Source organism: Lithobates pipiens, unplaced genomic scaffold (assembly GCF_037356315.1).
Source record: "Lithobates pipiens isolate NorthernLeopardFrog02 unplaced genomic scaffold, aLitPip1_a1.2 Scaffold_1, whole genome shotgun sequence".
NCBI classification, from domain to species: domain Eukaryota; kingdom Metazoa; phylum Chordata; class Amphibia; order Anura; family Ranidae; genus Lithobates; species Lithobates pipiens.
Genome location: NW_027507685.1, coordinates 212103034 through 212127401, shown reverse-complemented (window position 1 = coordinate 212127401; position 24368 = coordinate 212103034). Strand labels below are relative to the sequence as shown.

At 47.0% G+C, this 24368-nt stretch overlaps 1 protein-coding gene across 1 annotated transcript in view; it reads right to left on the bottom strand.

Annotated features, from left to right (window-relative positions):
* LOC143988854 (cytochrome P450 2B4-like) overlaps nt 1-16831 on the bottom strand; it is a 68689-nt gene extending 51858 nt beyond the window's left edge. Inside the window, exon 1 of the mRNA XM_077488748.1 lies at nt 16642-16831. Within this exon, the coding sequence (XP_077344874.1) occupies nt 16642-16821 (180 nt within the window). The 5' untranslated portion in view covers nt 16822-16831. The remainder of the gene's footprint in view (nt 1-16641) is intronic.
* Between the last annotated feature and the right edge of the window lie 7537 nt (nt 16832-24368).

Below are 24368 nucleotides of genomic sequence, written 5' to 3'. Positions count from 1 at the left end.
AGTAATGGCAGGGTACTGCACTGCAGAGTAATGGCGGGGTACTGCAGAGTAATGGCGGGTACTGCAGAGTATTGGGGGGTACTGCAGAGTATTGGGGGGTACTGCAGAGTAATGGGGGGTACTGCAGAGTAATGGCAGGGTACTGCACTGCAGAGTAATGGCGGGGTACTGCAGAGTAATGGCGGGTACTGCAGAGTATTGGGGGGTACTGCAGAGTATTGGAGGGTACTGCAGAGTAATGGGGGGTACTGCAGAGTAATGGGGGTACTGCAGAGTAATGGCAGGGTACTGCAGAGTAATGGCAGGGTACTGCACTGCAGAGTAATGGCGGGGTACTACAGAGTAATGGCAGGGTACTGCAGAGTAATGGGGGTTACTGCAGAGTAATGGGGGTTACTGCAGAGTAATGGCAGGGTACTGCAGAGTAATGGCAGGGTACTGCACTGCAGAGTAATTGCGGGTACTGCAGAGTATTGGGGGGTACTGCAGAGTATTGGGGGGTACTGCAGAGTAATGGGGGGTACTGCAGAGTAATGGCAGGGTACTGCAGAGTAATGGCAGGGTACTGCACTGCAGAGTAATGGCGGGGTACTGCAGAGTAATGGCGGGTACTGCAGAGTATTGGGGGGTACTGCAGAGTATTGGGGGGTACTTCAGAGTAATGGGGGGTACTGCAGAGTAATGGGGGGTACTGCAGAGTAATGGCAGGGTACTGCACTGCAGAGTAATGGCGGGGTACTGCAGAGTAATGGCGGGTACTGCAGAGTATTGGGGGGTACTGCAGAGTATTGGGGGGTACTGCAGAGTAATGGCAGGGTACTGCACTGCAGAGTAATGGCGGGGTACTGCAGAGTAATGGCGGGTACTGCAGAGTATTGGGGGGTACTGCAGAGTATTGGAGGGTACTGCAGAGTATTGGGGGGTACTGCAGAGTATTGGAGGGTACTGCGGAGTAATGGGGGGTACTGCAGAGTAATGGGGGTACTGCAGAGTAATGGCAGGGTACTGCAGAGTAATGGCAGGGTACTGCACTGCAGAGTAATGGCGGGGTACTGCAGAGTAATGGCAGGGTACTGCAGAGTAATGGGGGTTATTGCAGAGTAATGGGGGGTACTGCAGAGTAATGGCAGGGTACTGCAGAGTAATGGCAGGGTACTGCACTGCAGAGTAATTGCGGGTACTGCAGAGTATTGGGGGGTACTGCAGAGTATTGGGGGGTACTGCAGAGTAATGGGGGGTACTGCAGAGTAATGGCAGGGTACTGCAGAGTAATGGCAGGGTACTGCACTGCAGAGTAATGGCGGGGTACTGCAGAGTAATGGCGGGTACTGCAGAGTATTGGGGGGTACTGCAGAGTATTGGGGGGTACTTCAGAGTAATGGGGGGTACTGCAGAGTAATGGGGGGTACTGCAGAGTAATGGCAGGGTACTGCACTGCAGAGTAATGGCGGGGTACTGCAGAGTAATGGCGGGTACTGCAGAGTATTGGGGGGTACTGCAGAGTATTGGAGGGTACTGCAGAGTAATGGGGGGTACTGCAGAGTAATGGGGGTACTGCAGAGTAATGGCAGGGTACTGCAGAGTAATGGCAGGGTACTGCACTGCAGAGTAATGGCGGGGTACTGCAGAGTAATGGCAGGGTACTGCAGAGTAATGGGGGTTACTGCAGAGTAATGGGGGGTACTGCAGAGTAATGGCAGGGTACTGCAGAGTAATGGCAGGGTACTGCACTGCAGAGTAATGGCGGGTACTGCAGAGTATTGGGGGGGTACTGCAGAGTATTGGGGGGTACTGCAGAGTATTGGGGGGTACTGCAGAGTAATGGGGGGTACTGCAGAGTAATGGCGGGTACTGCAGAGTATTGGGGGTTACTGCAGAGTATTGGAGGGTACTGCAGAGTAATGGGGGGTACTGCAGAGTAATGGGGGGTACTGCAGAGTAATGGCAGGGTACTGCAGAGTAATGGCAGGGTACTGCACTGCAGAGTAATGGCGGGGTACTGCAGAGTAATGGTAGGGTACTGCAGAGTAATGGGGGTTACTGCAGAGTAATGGGGGGTACTGCAGAGTAATGGCAGGGTACTGCAGAGTAATGGCAGGGTACTGCACTGCAGAGTAATTGCGGGTACTGCAGAGTATTGGGGGGTACTGCAGAGTATTGGGGGGTACTGCAGAGTAATGGGGGGTACTGCAGAGTAATGGCAGGGTACTGCAGAGTAATGGCAGGGTACTGCACTGCAGAGTAATGGCGGGGTACTGCAGAGTAATGGCGGGTACTGCAGAGTATTGGGGGGTACTGCAGAGTATTGGGGGGTACTTCAGAGTAATGGGGGGTACTGCAGAGTAATGGGGGGTACTGCAGAGTAATGGCAGGGTACTGCACTGCAGAGTAATGGCGGGGTACTGCAGAGTAATGGCGGGTACTGCAGAGTATTGGGGGGTACTGCAGAGTATTGGGGGGTACTGCAGAGTAATGGGGGGTACTGCAGAGTAATGGCGGGGTACTGCACTGCAGAGTAATGGCGGGGTACTGCAGAGTAATGGCGGGTACTGCAGAGTATTGGGGGGTACTGCAGAGTATTGGAGGGTACTGCAGAGTATTGGGGGGTACTGCAGAGTATTGGAGGGTACTGCAGAGTAATGGGGGGTACTGCAGAGTAATGGGGGTACTGCAGAGTAATGGCAGGGTACTGCAGAGTAATGGCAGGGTACTGCACTGCAGAGTAATGGCGGGGTACTGCAGAGTAATGGCAGGGTACTGCAGAGTAATGGGGGTTACTGCAGAGTAATGGGGAGTACTGTAGAGTAATGGCAGGGTACTGCAGAGAAATGGCAGGGTACTGCACTGCAGAGTAATTGCGGGTACTGCAGAGTATTGGGGGGTACTGCAGAGTAATGGGGGGTACTGCAGAGTAATGGCAGGGTACTGCAGAGTAATGGCAGGGTACTGCACTGCAGAGTAATAGCGGGGTACTGCAGAGTAATGGCGGGTACTGCAGAGTATTGGGGGGTACTGCAGAGTATTGGGGGGTACTTCAGAGTAATGGGGGGTACTGCAGAGTAATGGGGGGTACTGCAGAGTAATGGCAGGGTACTGCACTGCAGAGTAATGGCGGGGTACTGCAGAGTAATGGCGGGTACTGCAGAGTATTGGGGGGTACTGCAGAGTATTGGGGGGTACTGCAGAGTAATGGGGGGTACTGCAGAGTAATGGCAGGGTACTGCACTGCAGAGTAATGGCGGGGTACTGCAGAGTAATGGCGGGTACTGCAGAGTATTGGGGGGTACTGCAGAGTATTGGAGGGTACTGCAGAGTAATGGGGGGTACTGCAGAGTAATGGGGGTACTGCAGAGTAATGGCAGGGTACTGCAGAGTAATGGCAGGGTACTGCACTGCAGAGTAATGGCGGGGTACTACAGAGTAATGGCAGGGTACTGCAGAGTAATGGGGGTTACTGCAGAGTAATGGGGGTTACTGCAGAGTAATGGCAGGGTACTGCAGAGTAATGGCAGGGTACTGCACTGCAGAGTAATTGCGGGTACTGCAGAGTATTGGGGGGTACTGCAGAGTATTGGGGGGTACTGCAGAGTAATGGGGGGTACTGCAGAGTAATGGCAGGGTACTGCACTGCAGAGTAATGGCGGGGTACTGCAGAGTAATGGCGGGTACTGCAGAGTATTGGGGGGTACTGCAGAGTATTGGGGGGTACTGCAGAGTAATGGGGGGTACTGCAGAGTAATGGGGGGTACTGCAGAGTAATGGCAGGGTACTGCACTGCAGAGTAATGGCGGGGTACTGCAGAGTAATGGCGGGGTACTGCAGAGTAATGGCAGGGTACTGCAGAGTATGCACTGGTATTGCAGAGTATTGGCAGGGAATTGAGGGGTTAAATTCGGTGAGCAGCGATGTGGGCACTGCAGATGCAGCCCACATCGCTGCTGACACCGATCTCTTTCCCCTCCGCTGTACCGATCGGTACAGAGAGGGGAGGGAGGAATCGGCGTCATAACATGACGCCGGTTTGTTTACAAGTGATCACTCTGTCATTTGACGGAGCGATCACGTGGTAAACGGCCGCGACGAGCGGCCGTTTACCGTGATCCGTGATGCGCCGGGTCCTGTGGACCTGGCGGTCACGGATGCTCTCGAGTGCGCGCCCCAGGGGGCGCGCGAGAGCAGAATTCTGGGAGGCCGTTAATTAACAGCCTCTCAGAGTTAAACAACCGCCCTGAAGCCGTTAATCGGCAATGGGCAGTTGTTAAGTGGTTAAAGCTAGATCACTAGCTATATAGGTGAGGTGAATATAGTGGTGTATACTGCGGTCAGGGCACAGACAACAACCACTACACAGCAGCAAGATAGGAAATCAGCCAAAAACGATCGGTGTGTACTGTGTTGAAGGTACACAGAACACCCACTGCTTCAGATGCTAACACACTACACGAGGCCGTCTCAAAGGCGGCCTTATATAGTGTGGGGCGTGCACTACACAGCCTGAGCTATGATTGGCCACAGGCAGGATGCCTGTGGCCAATCATGGCTCTCCTCGCTGCCGGCGCTGCGATTGGCCAAGCATCCGGGGTCACAGTGCATGCTTGGCCAATCATGAGCCAGCAATGCACTGCGCCACCGCAGTGCATTGTGGTCCGCGCGCGCCACTCGAATTTTGACGCGAACGGCCCAAACGTTCGGAATTCGCCGAACGGCCGAACAGCCAATGTTCGAGTCGAACGTACGTTCGACTCGAACACGAAGCTCATCCCTACACAACACTATACATACAGTAATGAAATAATTTCACATCCCTTTTTTCCCTAGTGTTCTGTCCAGTGTCCATGCAGTTTTATATTATAAAAACTGTTCTTTCTGCCTGGAAACTGGAGATTGTCCATAGCAACCAAAACCGTCCCTTTACATCAAAAGAGGTTTTAGACCAGCTAGAAAACAGCGATTAATAAATTAGAATCACTCACAGAATTGAGCGATAGTGATTTGTGGGGAGATCTGTGTGTTTTTGATTTGATTACATTATTACATTTTTTTTATTATTATTATACTATTATTTGGTATAATTATTTATAGTTACTTATTATATTATAATTTATAATTTTGTTCTTCAAACTTTATCATACCTGGGATGTCTACTAGACTCTGGTTTGAACAGATTTAAGTGAGTTATTCCTAAAGCCCCATACACACTATTAGTTTGTCTGCTGAGTTTTTCCTTCAGATTTACCAAAACCATGTAGTAGAAGGGCCTGCCTGATTGCATACACATTGAAACTTCTAAAGTTTGACCTCATATTATATGGTTTTGGTAAATCTGAAGGAAAAACTCAGCAGAAATACTGATAGTGTGTATGGGGCTTAAGCCCTTGTACACACGGTCGGAGATTCCCTCGGAATGTTTCCTATCGGACCGTTTTGTCGGATATTTCCGACTGTGTGTGGTCTGCATCGGACTGTTTCCGCCACAATATCCGACGGACCAATTTTTCCAACTTGCCGGTAAAATTTTTCGACCAAATGCTCCGATCGGAACATACTCCGATCATGTGTAGCCTACTCTGACGGACAAAGTGCCACGCATGCTCAGATCAAATTCCTAGACCAAAGCTATTGGCTACTAGCCTGAACGTAGTCCCGTCGTAACGAAATAACGTCATCACGTTATGTATAATCAGATTTTCCGACAACTTAGTCTGACCGTGTTTATGCAACATCACTGCCGGACATCTTCCAGAATTAATCAGTCGGAGTTACTCCGACGGATTTGGTTTTCGGAATCTCCGACCGTGTGTACAAGGGCTAAGAATTACAGGCCTACAATATAAAACGCCAAATTTCCATGAAAAATAATGGTAAAGCTTTCAGCACCAAAAATCTGAAATAATCATACCGCCAAGGAGGTTAAACCATTATCCCACTTCCTCCTTCTGGGTAAAGTTGGCCTGGATTACCCCCGTTGGGTTCACACCAGAACGCTTGAACATCGCAAAAACTATTTTCTAGAAAACTCATGCTTAAAAGCATGTATAGCAAAGATATGACATCCAAAGAAACAAAGACTCTAAAAACGATAAAGCCTTGGACGATCTAATCACTCTACTCAACAAACAGGGTGACACTGACCTGACTGATTGAGTAGATATTGATTGGCTCCTCAATACACATATCACCACTCACACTGAAAGTCAAGGTACCAATTCTAAATTGAAAAAGAAATCAGACAAGTTTACCTCTTCAAATTCAAATATCAATCTAGGGGCATTTTTGGTCATGACAACTGTCAGGAAAGGTTCCCTCCGCTGGTAATATCAATCATTTGGCATGCAGTACTGCGATCCACCAGCAGGTGTCTCCTGCTGGAATTATGTCATCTTTGGTCCGCAGTACTGGTGTCCACCAGCGGAGGGATCCTGGCAGTATGGAGCAGGTATTGCCTTCTGCAGTCAGGCATCACATGACTGACAGCAGCCATTATAAATACCCGGCAGGTGCACACACACCTCGCCTTGGTATTGTTCCTTGTGCCCTGACCTGCTGCTTGCGATCCTGATTCTGTACCTATTCCTTTGCCCTGAACCTGTGACCCGTGGTTCTTATCCTGTTTCCCTGTCCTGGTCCCTACCCTGTCCCACCTGTTACCATTATCCCTGTCCTGCAGTCTGATCCGTCCATCCTCTCCCTGTCCTGTGTTCCTTAACCCATTTGGTGATCTCCCTGTGTATGACCTTGGCCTGGCTTGTGACTCTGATTCTGGACTGCCCTTGTTTATCTGCTGATCTCCCTGTGTATGACCCTGGCCTGCCTATCGTTTACGGTCCTTGCATTTCCCATTTATTGTACATATCTGTCTGTTGTTGTTTGGGGGTCTTTGTTGGTTGGTTTATTGCACTGTGTGGTTGTATTTATATTATTCACTTTCTTTAATAAATCATATTTCACTTATACACGTTTGGGTTTCCTCTGTTGCAGTCCACACAGTTCTGGTCTTATCTGATACTTAACAGAATACCAAGGCCATCCCTGACCAGAAGTGGCTACACTGAGGAACCATCTTGGTTCAGGTTGCTTACAGAAATGAATTTAGAAGTGATTCGTTATTATGCTTTGTTGGCGTCTGAGAGTGGTGACTATCTCCGCCAGACACTGAAAGGGTGGACCAGTGATCAGCTGATGGAAACCATTCGTTTAGCTCACTCCTGGGTTGATCAGGGCTGTATGTTGTTTGGGGATGTTCAGCCGTTAATTCAAATCTGCACAGAGCTGGCCCTGCCCTGCATCCCAGGGGGCCAGGATGATTTTTCTCCCCCCTTTCAGTATTAATCAAGTCACATCACTGGTATGGCTTCTGGAAGATGATTCCCCTTACTTTTTTGAGCATTACACAGCCTGTTCCCAACAGATGATAATAGAATGTGTTGATTCCGTACAATCCCTTGTCAGACAGGCAGTATGTAACCCGCAGTTTGTGCAACCACTACTTTTAGCATGGTCTGGTATTTTGCAATCAGCCACAGCCAGCCCACAACAAACCATCTCTGCTACCAAACACCTGCCTGCCCAAGAGTCTCTTCCTCCATCACCTATGGCAACCTCAGTTTCAGCCCAATATACTCTACTCCCCACCAAATATCAATACCCTGTTTCTTCCTGCTGCACATATCCTGCCTTTAATCCAACTGCCTCTTTCCCATGGCCCACTATCCCTCAAGAACTTCCCCCAGCCACTGTTACCTCTTCCCTGCCATATTCCAACCCTTCTCTCCAGTTTGCTTCATCCCCTACCTATAGATCTGCAGCTACCTACAGGCCTTCAGTAGTTAAATCTAAAAAAAAAACGGAAGTTCTTTCCTACCCATTTGATCCTGCCAGTAACGCAACCTGCCTCCACATCAATCAACCTGCTCCAGCCTGACGCCTTGCAGCCTGATGTCCCGGCCTTCCAGCCAGACGCCTTGCAGCCTGATGTCCCGGCCTTCCAGCCAGACGCCTTGCAGCCTGATGTCCCGGCCTTCCAGCCAGACGCCTTGCAGCCTGATGTCCCGGCCTTCCAGCCAGACGCCTTGCAGCCTGATGTCCCGGCCTTCCAGCCAGACGCCTTGCAGCCTGATGTCCCGGCCTTCCAGCCAGACGCCTTGCAGCCTGATGTCCCGGCCTTCCAGCCAGACGCCTTGCAGCCTGATGCCCCGGCCTTCCAGCCAGACGCCTTGCAGCCTGATGCCCCGGCCTTCCAGCCAGACGCCTTGCAGCCTGATGCCCCGGCCTTCCAGCCAGACGCCTTGCAGCCTGATGTCCCGGCCTTCCAGCCAGACGCCTTGCAGCCTGATGTCCCGGCCTTCCAGCCAGACGCCTTGCAGCCTGATGTCCCGGCCTTCCAGCCAGACGCCTTGCAGCCTGATGTCCCGGCCTTCCAGCCAGACGCCTTGCAGCCTGATGTCCCGGCCTTCCAGCCAGACGCCTTGCAGCCTGATGTCCCGGCCTTCCAGCCAGACGCCTTGCAGTCTGATGTCCCGGCCTTCCAGTCTGATGTCTTGCAGTCTGATGTCCCGGCCTTCCAGTCTGATGTCTTGCAGTCTGATGTCCCGGCCTTCCAGTCTGATGTCTTGCAGTCTGATGTCCCGGCCTTCCAGTCTGATGTCTTGCAGTCTGATGTCCCGGCCTTCCAGTCTGATGTCTTGCAGTCTGATGTCCCGGCCTTCCAGTCTGATGTCTTGCAGTCTGATGTCCCGGCCTTCCAGTCTGATGCCTTGCAGTCTGATGTCCCGGCCTTCCAGTCTGATGCCTTGCAGTCTGATGTCCCGGCCTTCCAGTCTGATGTCTTGCAGTCTGATGTCCCGGCCTTCCAGTCTGATGTCTTGCAGTCTGATGTCCCGGCCTTCCAGTCTGATGTCTTGCAGTCTGATGTCCCGGCCTTCCAGTCTGATGTCTTGCAGTCTGATGTCCCGGCCTTCCAGTCTGATGTCTTGCAGTCTGATGTCCTGGCCTTCCAGTCTGATGTCTTGCAGTCTGATGTCCCGGCCTTCCAGTCTGATGTCTTGCAGTCTGATGTCCCGGCCTTCCAGTCTGATGTCTTGCAGTCTGATGTCCCGGCCTTTCAGTCTGATGCCCCGGCCTTCCAGTCTGATGCCTTCCAGTCTGATGCCCCGGCCTTCCAGTCTGATGCCTTCCAGTCTGATGCCCCGGCCTTCCAGTCTGATGCCTTCCAGTCTGATGCCCCGGCCTTCCAGTCTGATGCCTTCCAGTCTGATGTCCCAGCCTTCCAGTCTGATGCCTTCCAGTCTGATGTCCCGGCCTTCCAGTCTGATGCCTTCCAGTCTGATGTCCCGGCCTTCCAGTCTGATGCCTTCCAGTCTGATGTCCCGGCCTTCCAGTCTGATGCCTTCCAGTCTGATGTCCCGGCCTTCCAGTCTGATGCCTTCCAGTCTGATGTCCCGGCCTTCCAGTCTGATGTCCCGGCCTTGCAGTCTGATGCCTTGCAGTCTGATGTCCCGGCCTCGCAGTCTGATGTCCCGGCCTCGCAGTCTGATGTCCCGGCCTCGCAGTCTGATGTCCCGGCCTCGCAGTCTGATGTCCCGGCCTTGCAGTCCGATTCCTTCCAGTCTGATGTCCCGGCCTTGCAGTCCGATTCCTTCCAGTCTGATGTCCCGGCCTTGCAGTCCGATTCCTTCCAGTCTGATGTCCCGGCCTTGCAGTCCGAAGCCTTCCAGTCTGATGTCCCGGCCTTGCAGTCCGACGCCTTCCAGTCTGATGTCCCGGCCTTGCAGTCCGATGCCTTCCAGTCTGATGTGCCTGACATCCCAGTGCCTGCCTTCCAGCCTGACGTCCCAGTGCCCGCCTTCCAGCCTGACGTCCCAGTGCCCACCTTCCAGCCTGACGTCCCAGTGCCCGCCTTCCAGCCTGATGTCCCAGTGCCCGCCTTCCAGCCTGACGTCCCAGTGCCCGCCTTCCAGCCTGACGTCCCAGTGCCCGCCTTCCAGCCTGACGTCTCGCTGCCCGCCTTCCAGCCTGACGTCTCGCTGCCCGCCTTCCAGCCTGACGTGCCGCTGCCCGCCTTCCAGCCTGACGTGCCGCTGCCCGCCTTCCAGCCTGACGTGCCGCTGCCCGCCTTCCAGCCTGACGTGCCGCTGCCCGCCTTCCAGCCTGACGTGCCGCTGCCCGCCTTCCAGCCTGACGTGTCGTTGCCTGCCTTCCAGCCCGATGTGCCAGCTTCCCGGTCCGATGTGCTTCTGTCTGCTGCCCTGCTTGAAGTGCCCGTTACCCAACCTGATGTGACTTTGCTCATAGCCCAGCTTGACGCAATGGACTTTCCCCAGCAACTGCTAGTTGGAGCGTCCGGAGGTCGCTCCTTTGAGGGGGGGTACTGTCAGGAAAGGTTCCCTCCGCTGGTAATATCAATCATTTGGCATGCAGTACTGCGATCCACCAGCAGGTGTCTCCTGCTGGAATTATGTCAGCTTTGGTCCGCAGTACTGGTGTCCACCAGCGGAGGGATCCTGGCAGTATGGAGCAGGTATTGCCTTCTGCAGTCAGGCGTCACATGACTGACAGCAGCCATTATAAATACCCGGCAGGGGCACACACACCTCGCCTTGGTATTGTTCCTTGTGCCCTGACCTGCTGCTTGCGATCCTGATTCTGTACCTATTCCTTTGCCCTGAACCTGTGACCCGTGGTTCTTATCCTGTTTCCCTGTCCTGGTCCCTACCCTGTCCCACCTGTTACCATTATCCCTGTCCTGCAGTCTGATCCGTCCATCCTCTCCCTGTCCTGTGTTCCTTACCCCATTTGCTGATCTCCCTGTGTATGACCTTGGCCTGGCTTGTGACTCTGATTCTGGACTGCCCTTGTTTATCTGCTGATCTCCCTGTGTATGACCCTGGCCTGCCTATCGTTTATGGTCCTTGCATTTCCCATTAATTGTACATATCTGTCTGTTGTTGTTTGGGGGTCTTTGTTGGTTGGTTTATTGCACTGTGTGGTTGTATTTATATTATTCACTTTCTTTAATAAATCATATTTCACTTATACACGTTTGGGTTTCCTCTGTTGCAGTCCACACAGTTCTGGTCTTATCTGATACTTAACAACAACAAAATAAATTATGAAACTTAATACTAATACCTCAGATGTAGACAATATGTCTGCCCAATACGGATTGGCTATACAAACTCTGAGCAATAAACATCAGCTAATGATGAAGTCAGTAGGCAAGGCAGGGAATAGGGTTAAACTGTCCAACTTTCAATATAAAGCTATGTGTCTAAAAATCCTTAACAATAAAGAGTAGTGCAGACCTATCACTATATCATCAATTGAGAGATACAATAAAGAATTGTACCTCTTGGCTGATAATGCATATTTGAACAATATAATCAACAAACAAATCTGAGATTTCATATGAACCACTCATCCCAAGATACCCACTTTTTACAGTTTACCCAAAATTCATAGGATTGAAAACAAATCCCCCAGGAAGACCGAGGTGGGATAACAGAAAATCTAAGCAAATTCATTGACGAACAAATTAGATAATATGTTACTAATTTACCTTTGTATATTAGAGACACTATGCACCTTCTTCAAAACCTTGAGGAATTGGTGGTGCCGCCAGATGCCCTACTGGTGGCTGCAGATGTTGAAGCTCTTTATAACTTCATCCCCCACCAGTTGGGCATCTTGGCTATGGGACATGCCATATCCCAATCACAATCAGGCTTTCAATGAGTTTGTACCCCTTTCCCCAGAATATATACTTACTCATAATGTGTTTTCATTTGATGGCTCTCACTTCCTCCAGGTAAAAGGTGTGGCAATGGGGACAAGCTGCGCCCCATCTTATGCCAACTTGTATCTGGGGGAGTGGGTGCAGTCTTTCTTGTTGGATGATAGTCTTACACAATTCACAGACAAAACTTTTACATGTTATCACTATATAGATGACATTTTGATCGTCTGGAATGAATCGACCACGCTACTCAATCAATGCATTAAAGCTATGATCATTAACACATGTAATCTGAGGTTTACTATGACGTATAAGTGAAAGCTAGGAACTACAGAATATGGGACTATCTGTTGCCATAACAACAGTATTTAACGTCAAAGTAGCAACGTATATACGTGGTGTGTCGTCTGTAAGTGTTTGAAGTGGTTGTAAATCTTTACATATACCCAATGAAGTGACTATCCTTAGATGATAAACAAAGATGAAACAAATACTCCTACATAAATTATACCTAGTTATCTGCACCCATCTCTCCTCTTCATTTGTTCAAAGTGCAGAATTTACACAGAATCTCTCAACTCTGAGAGGCAGGGGGCAGAGAGTTGAAGCTACACTGTGCAGAGCTTAGTGGGATCTGATTGGAGGGAAGGGATACACCCCCCTTCACACAACACACCCCGGAACAGAGCTGAGACTGTCAATCATAGCCTGTGTGCTGGAGCTCCCTCCTCTGTCACCTTTTTTTTCTCTTGGTGTCAGAAAAACTTGTCAAAAGTGACTCATGCAGAGGAAGAATGCAGCAGACAGAAATGACACTTAGTGCTCTGGATTGAGACAATTACACACTATAGATGTATATGCTTTGTTCATATTTCACGTCTGAGGTTAACACTTTAAGAAATGGTAAGCTGCAATATGTTAATAATTTGTTTTTAGGTTTAGATAAGCTTTAAATAACAAATTATTTTAATATGCAGGATAACAGCCCACTGTAGAAATTAGACATACCAAATCTGACAGCTCTTCCACGCATGTGTGGAAGTGACATCATATCGACCCAGCCAATGAAAGTGCCTGTTGAGGAGCTCCATGAGTCTTAGGACCCACTTTCTGTTCAGCTGGGAGGAGAAGCCTTGGCTCTTCCCTCGGCTGAAGCAAGAAGCAGCAGCCCTACCCCTCGTCCTCTCGTAAGATAAGCCTGCCACCTTCCCGTCTGTCACCTGCGGGGGGGGTTGCCGGGGTGGTGGCGGCGGGTGGTGGCAGCGGCGCGAGTGAGGAGGGGGTCGCTGGCAGTGGCGGTGCCAGTGGGGGGGAGTTTGTTTACTCCCCCCCAAAATATTGAGCACCAGCTGCCACTGATATAGTATATTTAAAGTGATTGTAAGGGTTAATTTTTTTAAAAAATAACAAACATATCATACTTACCTCCACTGTGCAGCTCGTTTTGCACAGAGTGGCCCCATTCCTCATCTTTTGGGGTCCCCCGGCAGCTCTTGTGGCTCCTCCCCACATCAAATAACCCCCTAGGAGAAGCGCTCTCCTGAGGGGGTTATCTTGTGGGCACGCTCCCGAGTCCAGCATTTGACGTCCATAGCCGCCGAATGTATGACTTGGCCCCGCCCCAGTGCTCGCGTCATTGGATTTGAGAGCCAATGGCTGCGCTGCTATCAATCTATCCAATCAAGAGCCAAGAACCCCAGGCAGAGAGACAGTGCGTCCCTGTGGGGTGCTTTGCAGGCGCTACAGCGCTAAAAATAGCGCCTTCAAAGCACCCTGAAAGAGCCGCTGCTGTGTCTCCAGTGTGAAAGCTCTGACTGAGTTTTTCAAATAAAATTCATTCAAGTGGATCTATTGTCAGTCTCAAGTTACTGGGCTATTTACCACGGGACATCCCCTAGATGTGCCACAAGGAGAACAGTAGGTAATGGTAAGCCCAAAAATAACCAGCAGCTCCTTCGGGGGTTAGTGCTACATAAACTTTGTGTTTTTTCACCATAATGCATATGATGAATTAAAGCAGAGTTCCACCCAAAAGTGGACCTTCCGCGTTAAGCACTCCCCCCCCCCCCGACATGCCACATTTGGCATGTCATTTTTTGGGTCCCAGAAGATCGGCTTACCAATAGCAGAGTGCAGCATGACTCGTGCATGGGCAGTGCGTGCGCCTGACGCAAAGCCATAAGTTGTCATGGCCGGGTGCCCACAGTATCAATGGAGGTGCCGAGGAGAGGAGGGGGAGAGTAGCAAGCCTCCGGGCAGGCCGCTTCGCTGGACCGTGGAATAGGTAAGTGTCGGTTTATTAAAAGTCAGTAGCTAAACTTTTTGTAGCTGCTGACGTTTAATAAACTAAAATATGGGTGGAACTCCGCTTTCAGGTGAAACAACACAAAGGTTTGCAACCCCTTTAATGTGTTTTGGTGTCTGGCTTTGGGTCTTCTGTTACTTAAAGGGTTTTTAAAGGTTCATAGGATGAATTAAGGTGAAAAAACACCAGGTAGTCACCAGCCCCCTAGCCCCCCATTTTACTTACCTGAACCCCTTCATTCAGTTGGCGCAGCGTGCTGTCCCTCTCTCCACAGGCTCCCAGCTCTTGATTGGCTAGATTGATAGCAGCGCAGCCATTGGCTCCCGCTGCTGTCAATCAATTCCAATGACGTGGGCGCTGGGGGGCGGGGCCGAGTCCTGCATTCTGCCTCTATGGACTTGTGAGTGTGCCCGCAAGGTAGTCCCCCAGGAGAGCGTTTCTCCTAGGGGGTTATTTGATGTGGGGAGGAGCCGCGAGAACCACCGGGGGACCCCAGAAGACGAGGCTCAGGCCCAGTCTGTGCAAAACGAGCTGCACAGCGGAGGTAAGTATGATATGTTTGTTATTTTAGTTTTTTTAATTACCCTTACAATTGCTTTAACCTTTTGTCCTTCACAAAATCGCAGCAAAGTGCGGTAAAAAATACCACAAATCACGGTAAAAAATTAAGCAAAATCGCTGTAAATTGGCGAGATTTTCTGACCGAAAACGCTACCTTCAGGTGTGAATGCAGCCTAATGCCCCGTACACACGAGCGGACTTAAGTCCGACAGACTTCCAAAGGAGTTCCGTCGGAGTTCTGCTGGAATTCCGACGGAGTTCTGACAGACTTTTCGGCCGAACGGACTTGGCCACACACAATCACACTAAACTCCGACGGATTCGAACGTGATGACGTACGACCCGACTCGAATAAGGAAGTTCATAGCCAGTAGCCAATAGCTGCCCTAGCGTCGGTTTTAGTCCGTCGGAGTAGCATACACACGAGCGGAGTTTTCGAAGGGGACCGGGTCCGGCGGAGTTCCTTCGGGAAAATTTGAAGCATGTTCCATATTCTAAAGTCCGTCAGACTTTGGTGAATCAAAAGTCCGTTGCAGCCCACACACGATTGGATAGTCTGACGGACTCGGTCCTTCGGACTTTGGATGTTGAAAAGTCCGCTCGTGTGTACGCGGCATAAGAGTTTCAATGTGTATGCAATCAGGCAGGCCCTTGTACTACATGGTTTTGGTAAACCTGAAGGTAATGTGACAACAAAAGTTGTATAGTGTGTATGGGGTCTTAAGCAAATGTTTCCTTTCAAAGGATAACCGCATCTAAAAACAAAAATGTAGGTGTGGAATTCTCATTCCCTCCTTATCTTGCTTGGCATTGATTCTAGAGACTTTAGGTACAAACAACACTTCATACTATACAATTGCTTACTTGAATCTGGTTGCTGAGGGGCAACACAGACAGATCCACTTACAGACACTGTAATAACTAAGGCCCTATATCTGTATTCTCCAAACTGCGACCCATTGCTTGCCCTTACCTGGCTCTTGGGGCAGTTTTCCTCCCACTGATTCAAGACACTAACAATGGAGCATAATTCCTGTTACTAACATCAACGATGGGACTATTCCTGCCCTAATTCCATAATGCACTGCTTACTCCTGCTGGTGCCAGGGCAATTTCTTCTCCCGATGGCCACAGTTCCCCCCCACCCCAAAAAAAAATTCTGAATAAAAGTAAACTGGCCCTTTGTTTAGAAAGTTTGGAAACTCCAGCAATACCCTGTGTTATAAACACAGTAGGCATCATGACTAGAGACAGTTCCTTTGGAGCAGCACATTGGCGTAAAAAGGGTTAAGCAATGGCTAAGGGGTGGTTGGTGAGGTGGTGTCAATTTGGTGGCAGGTTATTGGTGGGAAAAAGTAAAAAGGAGGAGACTTCTGCATCACGTGAATTAATGATCCCTCAATTCTCATGAGGGAACAAGTCCCCACTCTCCCTACATTTTTTTGCTGTACTTTGTTGTTATTTATAAAAAAAAGGGGGAAAATGGAACTAAATGAAATCAATAATTAAAAAATAAATAAATCGACTTGGGCTATGTGTTGTGTCTGTTGTGTTAATGTTCTATACTGATTTAGTTAAATTCTGGTTGCAATGTTTACTATTGGTTTACGGAATTTCTGTTTGCTGCGAACCAATTTTATTGTCACAGCTGGCGGTTATCCCTTTTGCGGGCTGAGGTGGCAAGTGGCTGATGGAGTCGGTTGAATGGGGAGCAGGATGTCCTTAGTAAGCCCCTTGAACCTAACCTAGATGGCTGGGGGCTGAATTGACTCCTAATAAGTAAGGAAAGTTGAGATTCGCCACTCAGCACTGCAAAAGGGATCTGGTGTTGGCTATATATGTTGACTGGTTTGATGGTTAATTTACAGTTGGCAAGCTATGGCCGATACCTAAGTAATAAAAATATCAAGAATGTCCGTGTGATTATTTTAGATTAATCTTAAAGAAAAGTGAACAGTGGACCAGTCATGCCCTATACCATTAATAACATTACTTAGTACAGGTGAATTGTATCCATTGTTAAAGGAGTTTAGAAGAAACTTACTTTCAGCAGAGAGTTCACAATATCACTTCCTCTGAGCTCTAAAACACTCCCCAGTAATGGAAGAGGTGTTGGTCCAGGTGGAAGGTGCCCACCTCTCCAAAATGTCCTCACACCTAAATGCAAGATGAGAATGGAGAGCAGGAAAGCCAAAAGCAGAGTTATATCAGCTGGTAAATCCATGTCGACTGTGAATCCGTGTCTGATTATATGTGCAAAAAACTGTAAATGTTTGGTAAGCTTTGTCTGTTTATGCAGAAGGTTTCATAATATAGGTGGAGCAAACATTTTGGACATCTTCCCACAGTGCTGGAATGCAAGATGACAAAAGACTCTATTGAACTAATTCTTATACTATATGAAAGAGAAACTTAGTATATAAAAAGTAATTACGCACTATAAGGGCTCCTTCACACGGACGTGTCCTTGTAGAGAGCCCGCTCTGCTCAGCGGGGGATCTCTCCATCGATCCTCACTGAGCAGGCAGATGACAGGTCTGTCTCTGCACACTGTGCAGGGACGCACCTGTCAGAGCACCGCTCTCCTCTATGGGGGATCGGATGAAGATGGACTGTAGAGTCTTTTTTCATCCGATCCAATCCGCAGACGGATGGAAAAGTAGGGTTTTCCTCCGTCACACTTTTGTTTCAACACATACAGTGGCAAGAGAAAGTATTAGCTGGTTATCTTCAGTAATTTGCCATAAAATGACTTTGGGCCTGATTTACTGAGTGCAAAATCTGATGCAGTTCTGTATAGAAACCATTCAGCTTCCACTTAATTAAACAAACTGGAGTTAGAAGCTGATTGTTACCATGCACAGGTGCTCCAAATTTCGCACTCTCCATTTTTAGAAAATCAACCCCAAAGTGCTTAACCTCCCTGGCGGTGATCCTGAGTCTAGCTGAGGCTGGGATTTCAGTACCACGAGCGGTAACCCCGAGCCAGACTCGGGATCGCATCGCTGGATACAGGGAGGAAACAGGGAGAAGTTACTTACCTTGCCCCCTGGATCCAGCGATGTCCTCCGCGTTGTGTGATTGAGCCGTCCTCCACTCGATTCACACAGTGCCCGAATGCCGCCGAGCTCCATTCCCTGCGACGTTACGGCACACGGGAGCGGAGATCGGCGCCAAATTCAAAAAAGTAAAAACACACAATACACACACAGTACTGTAATCTTACAGATTACAGTACTGTATAAAAAAATTACACACCCCCTTTGTCCCTAGTGGTCTGTCCAGTGCCCTGCATGCACTTTTATATTATAAATACTGTTTTTTCTGCCTGGAATTTGGAGATTGTCCATAGCAACCAAAAAGTGTCCCTTTATGTCAAAAGTAGTTTTAGACCAACTAGAAAACAGCGATACTAAATTATAATCACTTCCAGAATCGAGCGATAGCAATTTGTGGGGAAATTCGTCATCAAACACTAAATTTAATGACAGCGACAATTCTGCAAATGAGCAATTTCAGTGTTTTTGGATTTGATTACATTATTGAATAATTTTTATTATTATTTATTATATTATAAACTTTATCATACCCGGGATGTCTGCTAGACTCTGGTTTGAACAGATTTAAGAGAGTTATTCCTAAGAATTACAGGACTACAATATAAAACGCCAAATTTCCATGCAAAATAATTGTACCGCTTTCAGCACCTAAAATCGGAACTAATCATACCGCCAGGAAGGTTAAAGCGGTGTTCCGGGCGAATTTATACTTTTTAAATAAAAATACCCTTATAATACACAAGCTTGATGTATTTTAGTAAAGTTAGTCTGTAAACTAAGGTCTGTTTTGTTAGTTTAGCAAAAAACACATTGAGGTTTCCCCATGGAGTTTTTTTTAGCAACAAAAGTAATAAATTTGGTTGGGGACTAGACCCCCAAGTCTTTATTCTATATAATTATGGATGATGGTACAGGATACTACTATTACCATTTGTTACATATTGTGAAGCCATTCATTTCCCAGCAGCAAAAGTAAGTCAAAAAGAGAGATTTTTCATAAAAATAGATTTTATTGACAAAAAACTTTGGACATGGGTTACACAATACAAAAGTTTAAAACATTGAGCTCCGGTTTACATAATACGAGACAACTTGGATTGGATAGCAGATTGAGCAGGAAATATACTGCATGTACAGCAAGCAATATTATTCAAGAAATAAAGAAACCTGCTGCAAAAGGTAATAGCTTTAAAAATATACTAATTGTAGACGTAATCATTTGTTTCTGTGCATGTATGTATGTGTATATATGTGTGTATATATATGTTTGTGTGCGTGATCTATCTATCATCTAACCTATATATATATATCTATTTATATATATATATATCTATAGCTATATATATATATATATATATATATATATATATATATATATATATATATATATATATATATATATATATATATAACAGTGGGGCAAAAATGTAGCCACCAATTGTGCAAGTTCTTCCACGTAAAAAGATGAGAGAGGCCTGTAATTGTCAAATTGTCATCATAGGTATACATAAACTATGAGAGACAAAATGTGGAAACAAATCCAGGCAATTACATTGTCTGATTTTTGAAAGAATTTATTTGCAAATTATGGTGGAAAATAAGTATTTGGTCAATATCAAAAGTTCATCTCAATACTTTGTTATATATCATTTGTTGGCAATGACAGAGGTCAAACATTTCTGTAAGTCTTCATAAGGTTGTCACACACTGTTGCTGGTATGTTGGCCCATTCCTCCATGCAGATCTCCTCTAGAGCTTTGGTGTTTTAGGGCTGTCGCTGGGCAACACAGACTTTGAACTCCAAAAGTTTTCTATTGGGTTGAGATCTGGAGACTGGCTAAGCCATTCCAGGACCTTGAAATGTTTCTTACGAAGCCACTCCTTTGTTGCCTGGGCGGTGTGTTTGGGATCATTGTCATGCTGAAAGACCCAGCCACGTTTCATCTTCAATGCCCTTGCTGATGGGAGGAGGTTTGCACTAAAAATCTTACGAAACATGGAACCGTTCATTCTTTGATGTACATGGATCAGTCATCCTGTTCCCTGTTCTCTCTCCTCCAAACACAATGAGTTGTGTTTCTACCAAACAGTTCTACTTTCGTATCATCTGACCATATGACATTCTCCCAATCCTCTTCTGGATCATCCAAATGCTCTCTAACAAACCTCAGATGGGCCTGGCCTGTACTGGCTTAAGCAGGGGGACACGTCTGGCACTGCAGGATCTGAGTCCCTGGCGGCGTAGTGTGTTAATGATGGTAGCCTTTGTTACGTTGGTCCCAACTCTCTGCAGGTCATTCACTAGGTCCCTCTGTGTTGTTCTGGGATTTTTTCTCACTGTTCTTGTGATCATTTTGACTCCATGGGGTAAGATCTTGCGTGGAGCCCCAGATCGAGGGAGATTGTCAGTGGTCTTGTATGTCTTCCATTTTCTAAGGGGATATTTTCTTGACACACTTTGGGCCCCTTAGTACCAATTGAGTATTGTTTGAACTCCATGGCCTACCTGAGTATTCTTGCTGACCATGCCTACCCCTTTATGACTACAGTGTACCCATATTCTGATGGCCCCTTCCAGTTCTGCACTCAAAAAGGTGCTATGAAAGCTGAACATAATAAAGTGGCCAGTATGTATGTATAGATGTGTGTGCATGTATGTATATATATCCCCCCAACCCCCGCAAGGTGTAAAATGTATCACCTGGGTGTGGGGGGGGGGGGGGTGTCAGTGGAAGGCAGATAAGTGTAGCTTTAACTCCAATTGGAGAATTGCAACTTCACAGCTGGTTCCATAATGTGAATGTTGTGCTTTGTAAATGTACATGTTGCGGTATAGGAGGAGGGGGGGGGGGACAAATCTTTTGGATAGACCATTAAACGCCAACGGTGGAAAACATTGAAAGTCAAGTGTGGTTAAGGAAGCAAGACAGTCGACTTAAGCTGCTGTTTGATTTAAATAGCCCTCATTTTATTGGCTCAGGCATCTAAGGCCGCGTACACACGGGCGGACTGTTCGTCCAACTTTGTCCGCTGAACAGTGTTTCAGCGGACAGTCCGCTTGTGTGTGGGCTTCAGCGGACAGTTTCAGCGGACAGTCTGACGAACAAAGTTTTTCGGAATTTCCGTAAGACTGTCCGCTGAAACTTGGTTTGAGCGGACAGTCCGCTCATGTGTAGGCTTGTTCGTCATACTAAGTTCCGCGCATGCTCAGAAAGGATTTACACGCCGAAGGTTGCATTGCAGTGTATAGGACTTCGAATCTCTCGTCCCGTCGTACGTGCCGTTCACGTCATCGCGCAAGTTTTCAGCGGACTGTTCGTTCGTCGTGTGTGGTCAAGTCCGTTCATGCTAATTTTGAACGGACTGTTTGTCAAACTGTTTGACGAACCTAGTTGGGCAGACAGTCCGCCCGTGTGTACGCGGCCTAAGGGATGGGGTAGATGTGAATGCAGGAGGAGGACATGAGATAGGGGGTGAAATTTATGAAGGCATCCCTGTTGGCATGGCAAGTGCATTCACTAAACGTGTGTGTGTATCCATAATGGCTTTTAAAATTGTCAAGGTTTTTGAAAGGTAAAAATTATCTTTTAATGCAAATTCTTTTTTTTTTTTTTTTAAGGATAATGCAATAATGCCTCAGATTGAAGTTCAAACTCCCTTTGTCAGCAGTTTTAACAACTCTATTGCCGTGTACACACAACCGGACTTTTCGAAGGAACTGAATTCCGTCAAACTTTTCAACAGACTTTCAATGGACTTTCGACAGACTTCCATCGAATCGGACTTGTCTACACAAAATCACACCAAAGTCCGACGGATTCTAGCGTGATGACATAGGGCTGGACTAGAATAAGGAGGTTCATAGCCAGTAGCTAATAGGTGCCCTAGCGTCGGTTTTCATCCGTCGGACTAGCATACAGACCAATGGATTTTTCGACCGGACTCGAGTCCGTCAAAAAGATTTGAAACATGTTCTAAATCTAAAGTTCATCTGATTTTTCGACAGCAAAGGTCCGATGAAGCCCACACACGGTCGAATTGTCCCACGGATTCATTCCATTGGACCTTTGCTGTAGAAAAAGTCTGGTCATGTGTACACGGCATATGTGGAAGGAGAGAGTAAGCATTATTAGAAATAGCTTGATGTACCATGAAGTATACTGTGTGTAATTATAAAATGAAATAAAAAATTAACCATGGTGATTTGCTATCAAACTTATTTTTTATTTTATTGAATTATAAAAAATAACAAGCAACCTATGTGTAACTGTGCTAAATCAAAACATTTCAAATTTTGGCAAACAAAAAAAACAATATTAAATGAAAAATCATAATAAAATACATTTTCTTTATTAACCTATAATGGTAAATATGTAAAGAATATTTTTTTTGGTTTATACTACAGACTCAAATGTTGCTTGAGGAACTATGGTCATAATATCCAGAGCCAGAAACGATCCAGCATTTCCCTGTAATCCATTACAAAATTGTTCCACGCTGCAATCAACAGAAACTCAAGAGGAAGGTGAAACAGAATGTCTCAGGAATATGGAATGGTACAAGTGCAGAAAATGCATTCCAATGGCGACTCCTGTTGAATCTTTGTGCTGCCAGGAAATCAACGAGTTGGCCGGCAGCATACCAGAGGGTGTTGAGTGTATTACACAGTCGGAAAATTTCCAAACTTATAGTGTGAACGAACAAAATGTCCATACCTTCTCCCTGCATCTTGAGAGTCCACCCACTGTCGAACCTGACAACAACAGGTAAAGATTAATCATCCAAATTATTACTGATAATCAATTTCATGTTTAATTTAAATGTAAAAATAACAAATAATTTAAACATTAAAAAAAAAAGGTGTGTTGCATACTATTGTCATACAAGTCTATTGAAAGTTTATTTCTACAAAAGTGGAACTGCCACTCATTTGTTGCTTCCACCACCCCCCAACCCCTCAGGTGCTTCATTTGGCACCTTTCGGGGGGATGTGGGATTGGATTCCTGTCTTTGACATGTATCCTGTCCCCAATCAACATCCGCCTGGAAGAAAATCACCTGGCTTTTAGGAAAAAACTCAAGACCTTCCTCTTTTAGCAGATGATCAAAGCTCGCCACAGCGCCTAGAGGCGATTCAGTTCGCATTGTGCGCTATCCAAGTATTTCATTCATTCATTCATTCATTCACTTCTGGGAGTCTGGGCCACAGCGCATTACGTCAGCAGCTCAGATCCCTCCTCCTTTCCCAGGGCCAGTAGGAGAGTGCAGCAGTGCTTCACGCATGCGCAGTAGGGTCCCAGAAAAGCCATAATGCTGCACTGCCAGATTCTCTTACCCGCAATGGCAGCGTCAGCACCCGACAGCTGATGTAAACATCAACTGGGGTGACAACATTGCTAGACTCCAGGACAGGTAAGGTAGCTGGTGACTTTTACATTTTTGACTCCCATTTGATTTTAAATACATGTTTGTCCCCTTTGCACATTCGGCTGCACTAATAAAAATGGTTTAGAATCCATGGTGTCAGTGGCCGGTATGTTTTTTTTTTTTTTTTTGACAGTTGTAATAGTTTCCTTTTTCGATTTTTGACATAGTGCCATATGTCGAATTGGTGATTTACACGTTCATATTCTGGACTGCTCAACAGTTTTCTAATTCCTGCATGGTGATCTGTGCCAATAATTTTGCATCACAAATTCTGTCTAAGCATTTTTGGAAGCCAAATTTCTCCATGGCCATAGAGGAAGTGCTCTGAGTCACCTGCACAACTTCCATGTCCACAATTTTTTTAGAAATTTGCTCCATGAACGTGTATGTGCAATATTTTGTAAAAAAAACCCAGGCTGCCACATTGTCCATCGCTCACCAGGAATAAGGGTTTGCCGTCTAACATTTTTCTGACCTCTTGATGGTCTTTTCTCCAGTGTAGGTCGATTTCTGGGAAAATAGCGCTGTTGTAAATAGCGCGTGATTGTGAAAGTGGAAAGAGGATTTTCCAAACATTGCAATTCCCATCAGATCACATAACTCTTTGAATTTTGTCAAACTAGATCCAGAGAGAACTATTGATCCCGCAATTAAAATGTTTCCAGCAGCAATATTTTTTATCTTTGGATGGCTTTGCCACAGTTTACAGCAATTTTTTCCTACGCATGTGGAAAACGCCACTACCACGCTTCCAACTAATTGCATTTCTAACTTCTTAATTAACAAACAGCATTCATTTCTAAAAGATGTTCCCATGTTGATTCTTCAATTTGTTCAATTTTATTGTCCTCCAAACTAGTGTCAAATTCATCAGGAGTTTCACAGTCAGAGGGCTGAAAACCTGAATCGTCCTCATATCGGAGTTTGCATTTTCTTCCTGTTAGCACACTTTCAGAGGGAGAATCTATTGTTGAACGTTTTTCACCATAGACAGGAATTGGTGCATTTATAAGGTTTAGCGAAGGAGAAGGTCTTAAAAAACTTTGTTTCCTCAGGAGACTGAATAGTTCTCCTGAAACTTGATCCTGATTGTATGCTGCGAGGAGTGGACTCATGTTGTGCTGTTAGATTTTCCTGGGAATACAAATGATCAAGCTGTATTCTATGCTCACTTGCAACTGTAAAATAACTATCTTCAGATTCCAATGATGGAAAATCAAAGTCACCTATTTGCGTACTTGCGTCACAGTGTGTTTTTGTGGAAGCCATGGAGCGATGACAAGTG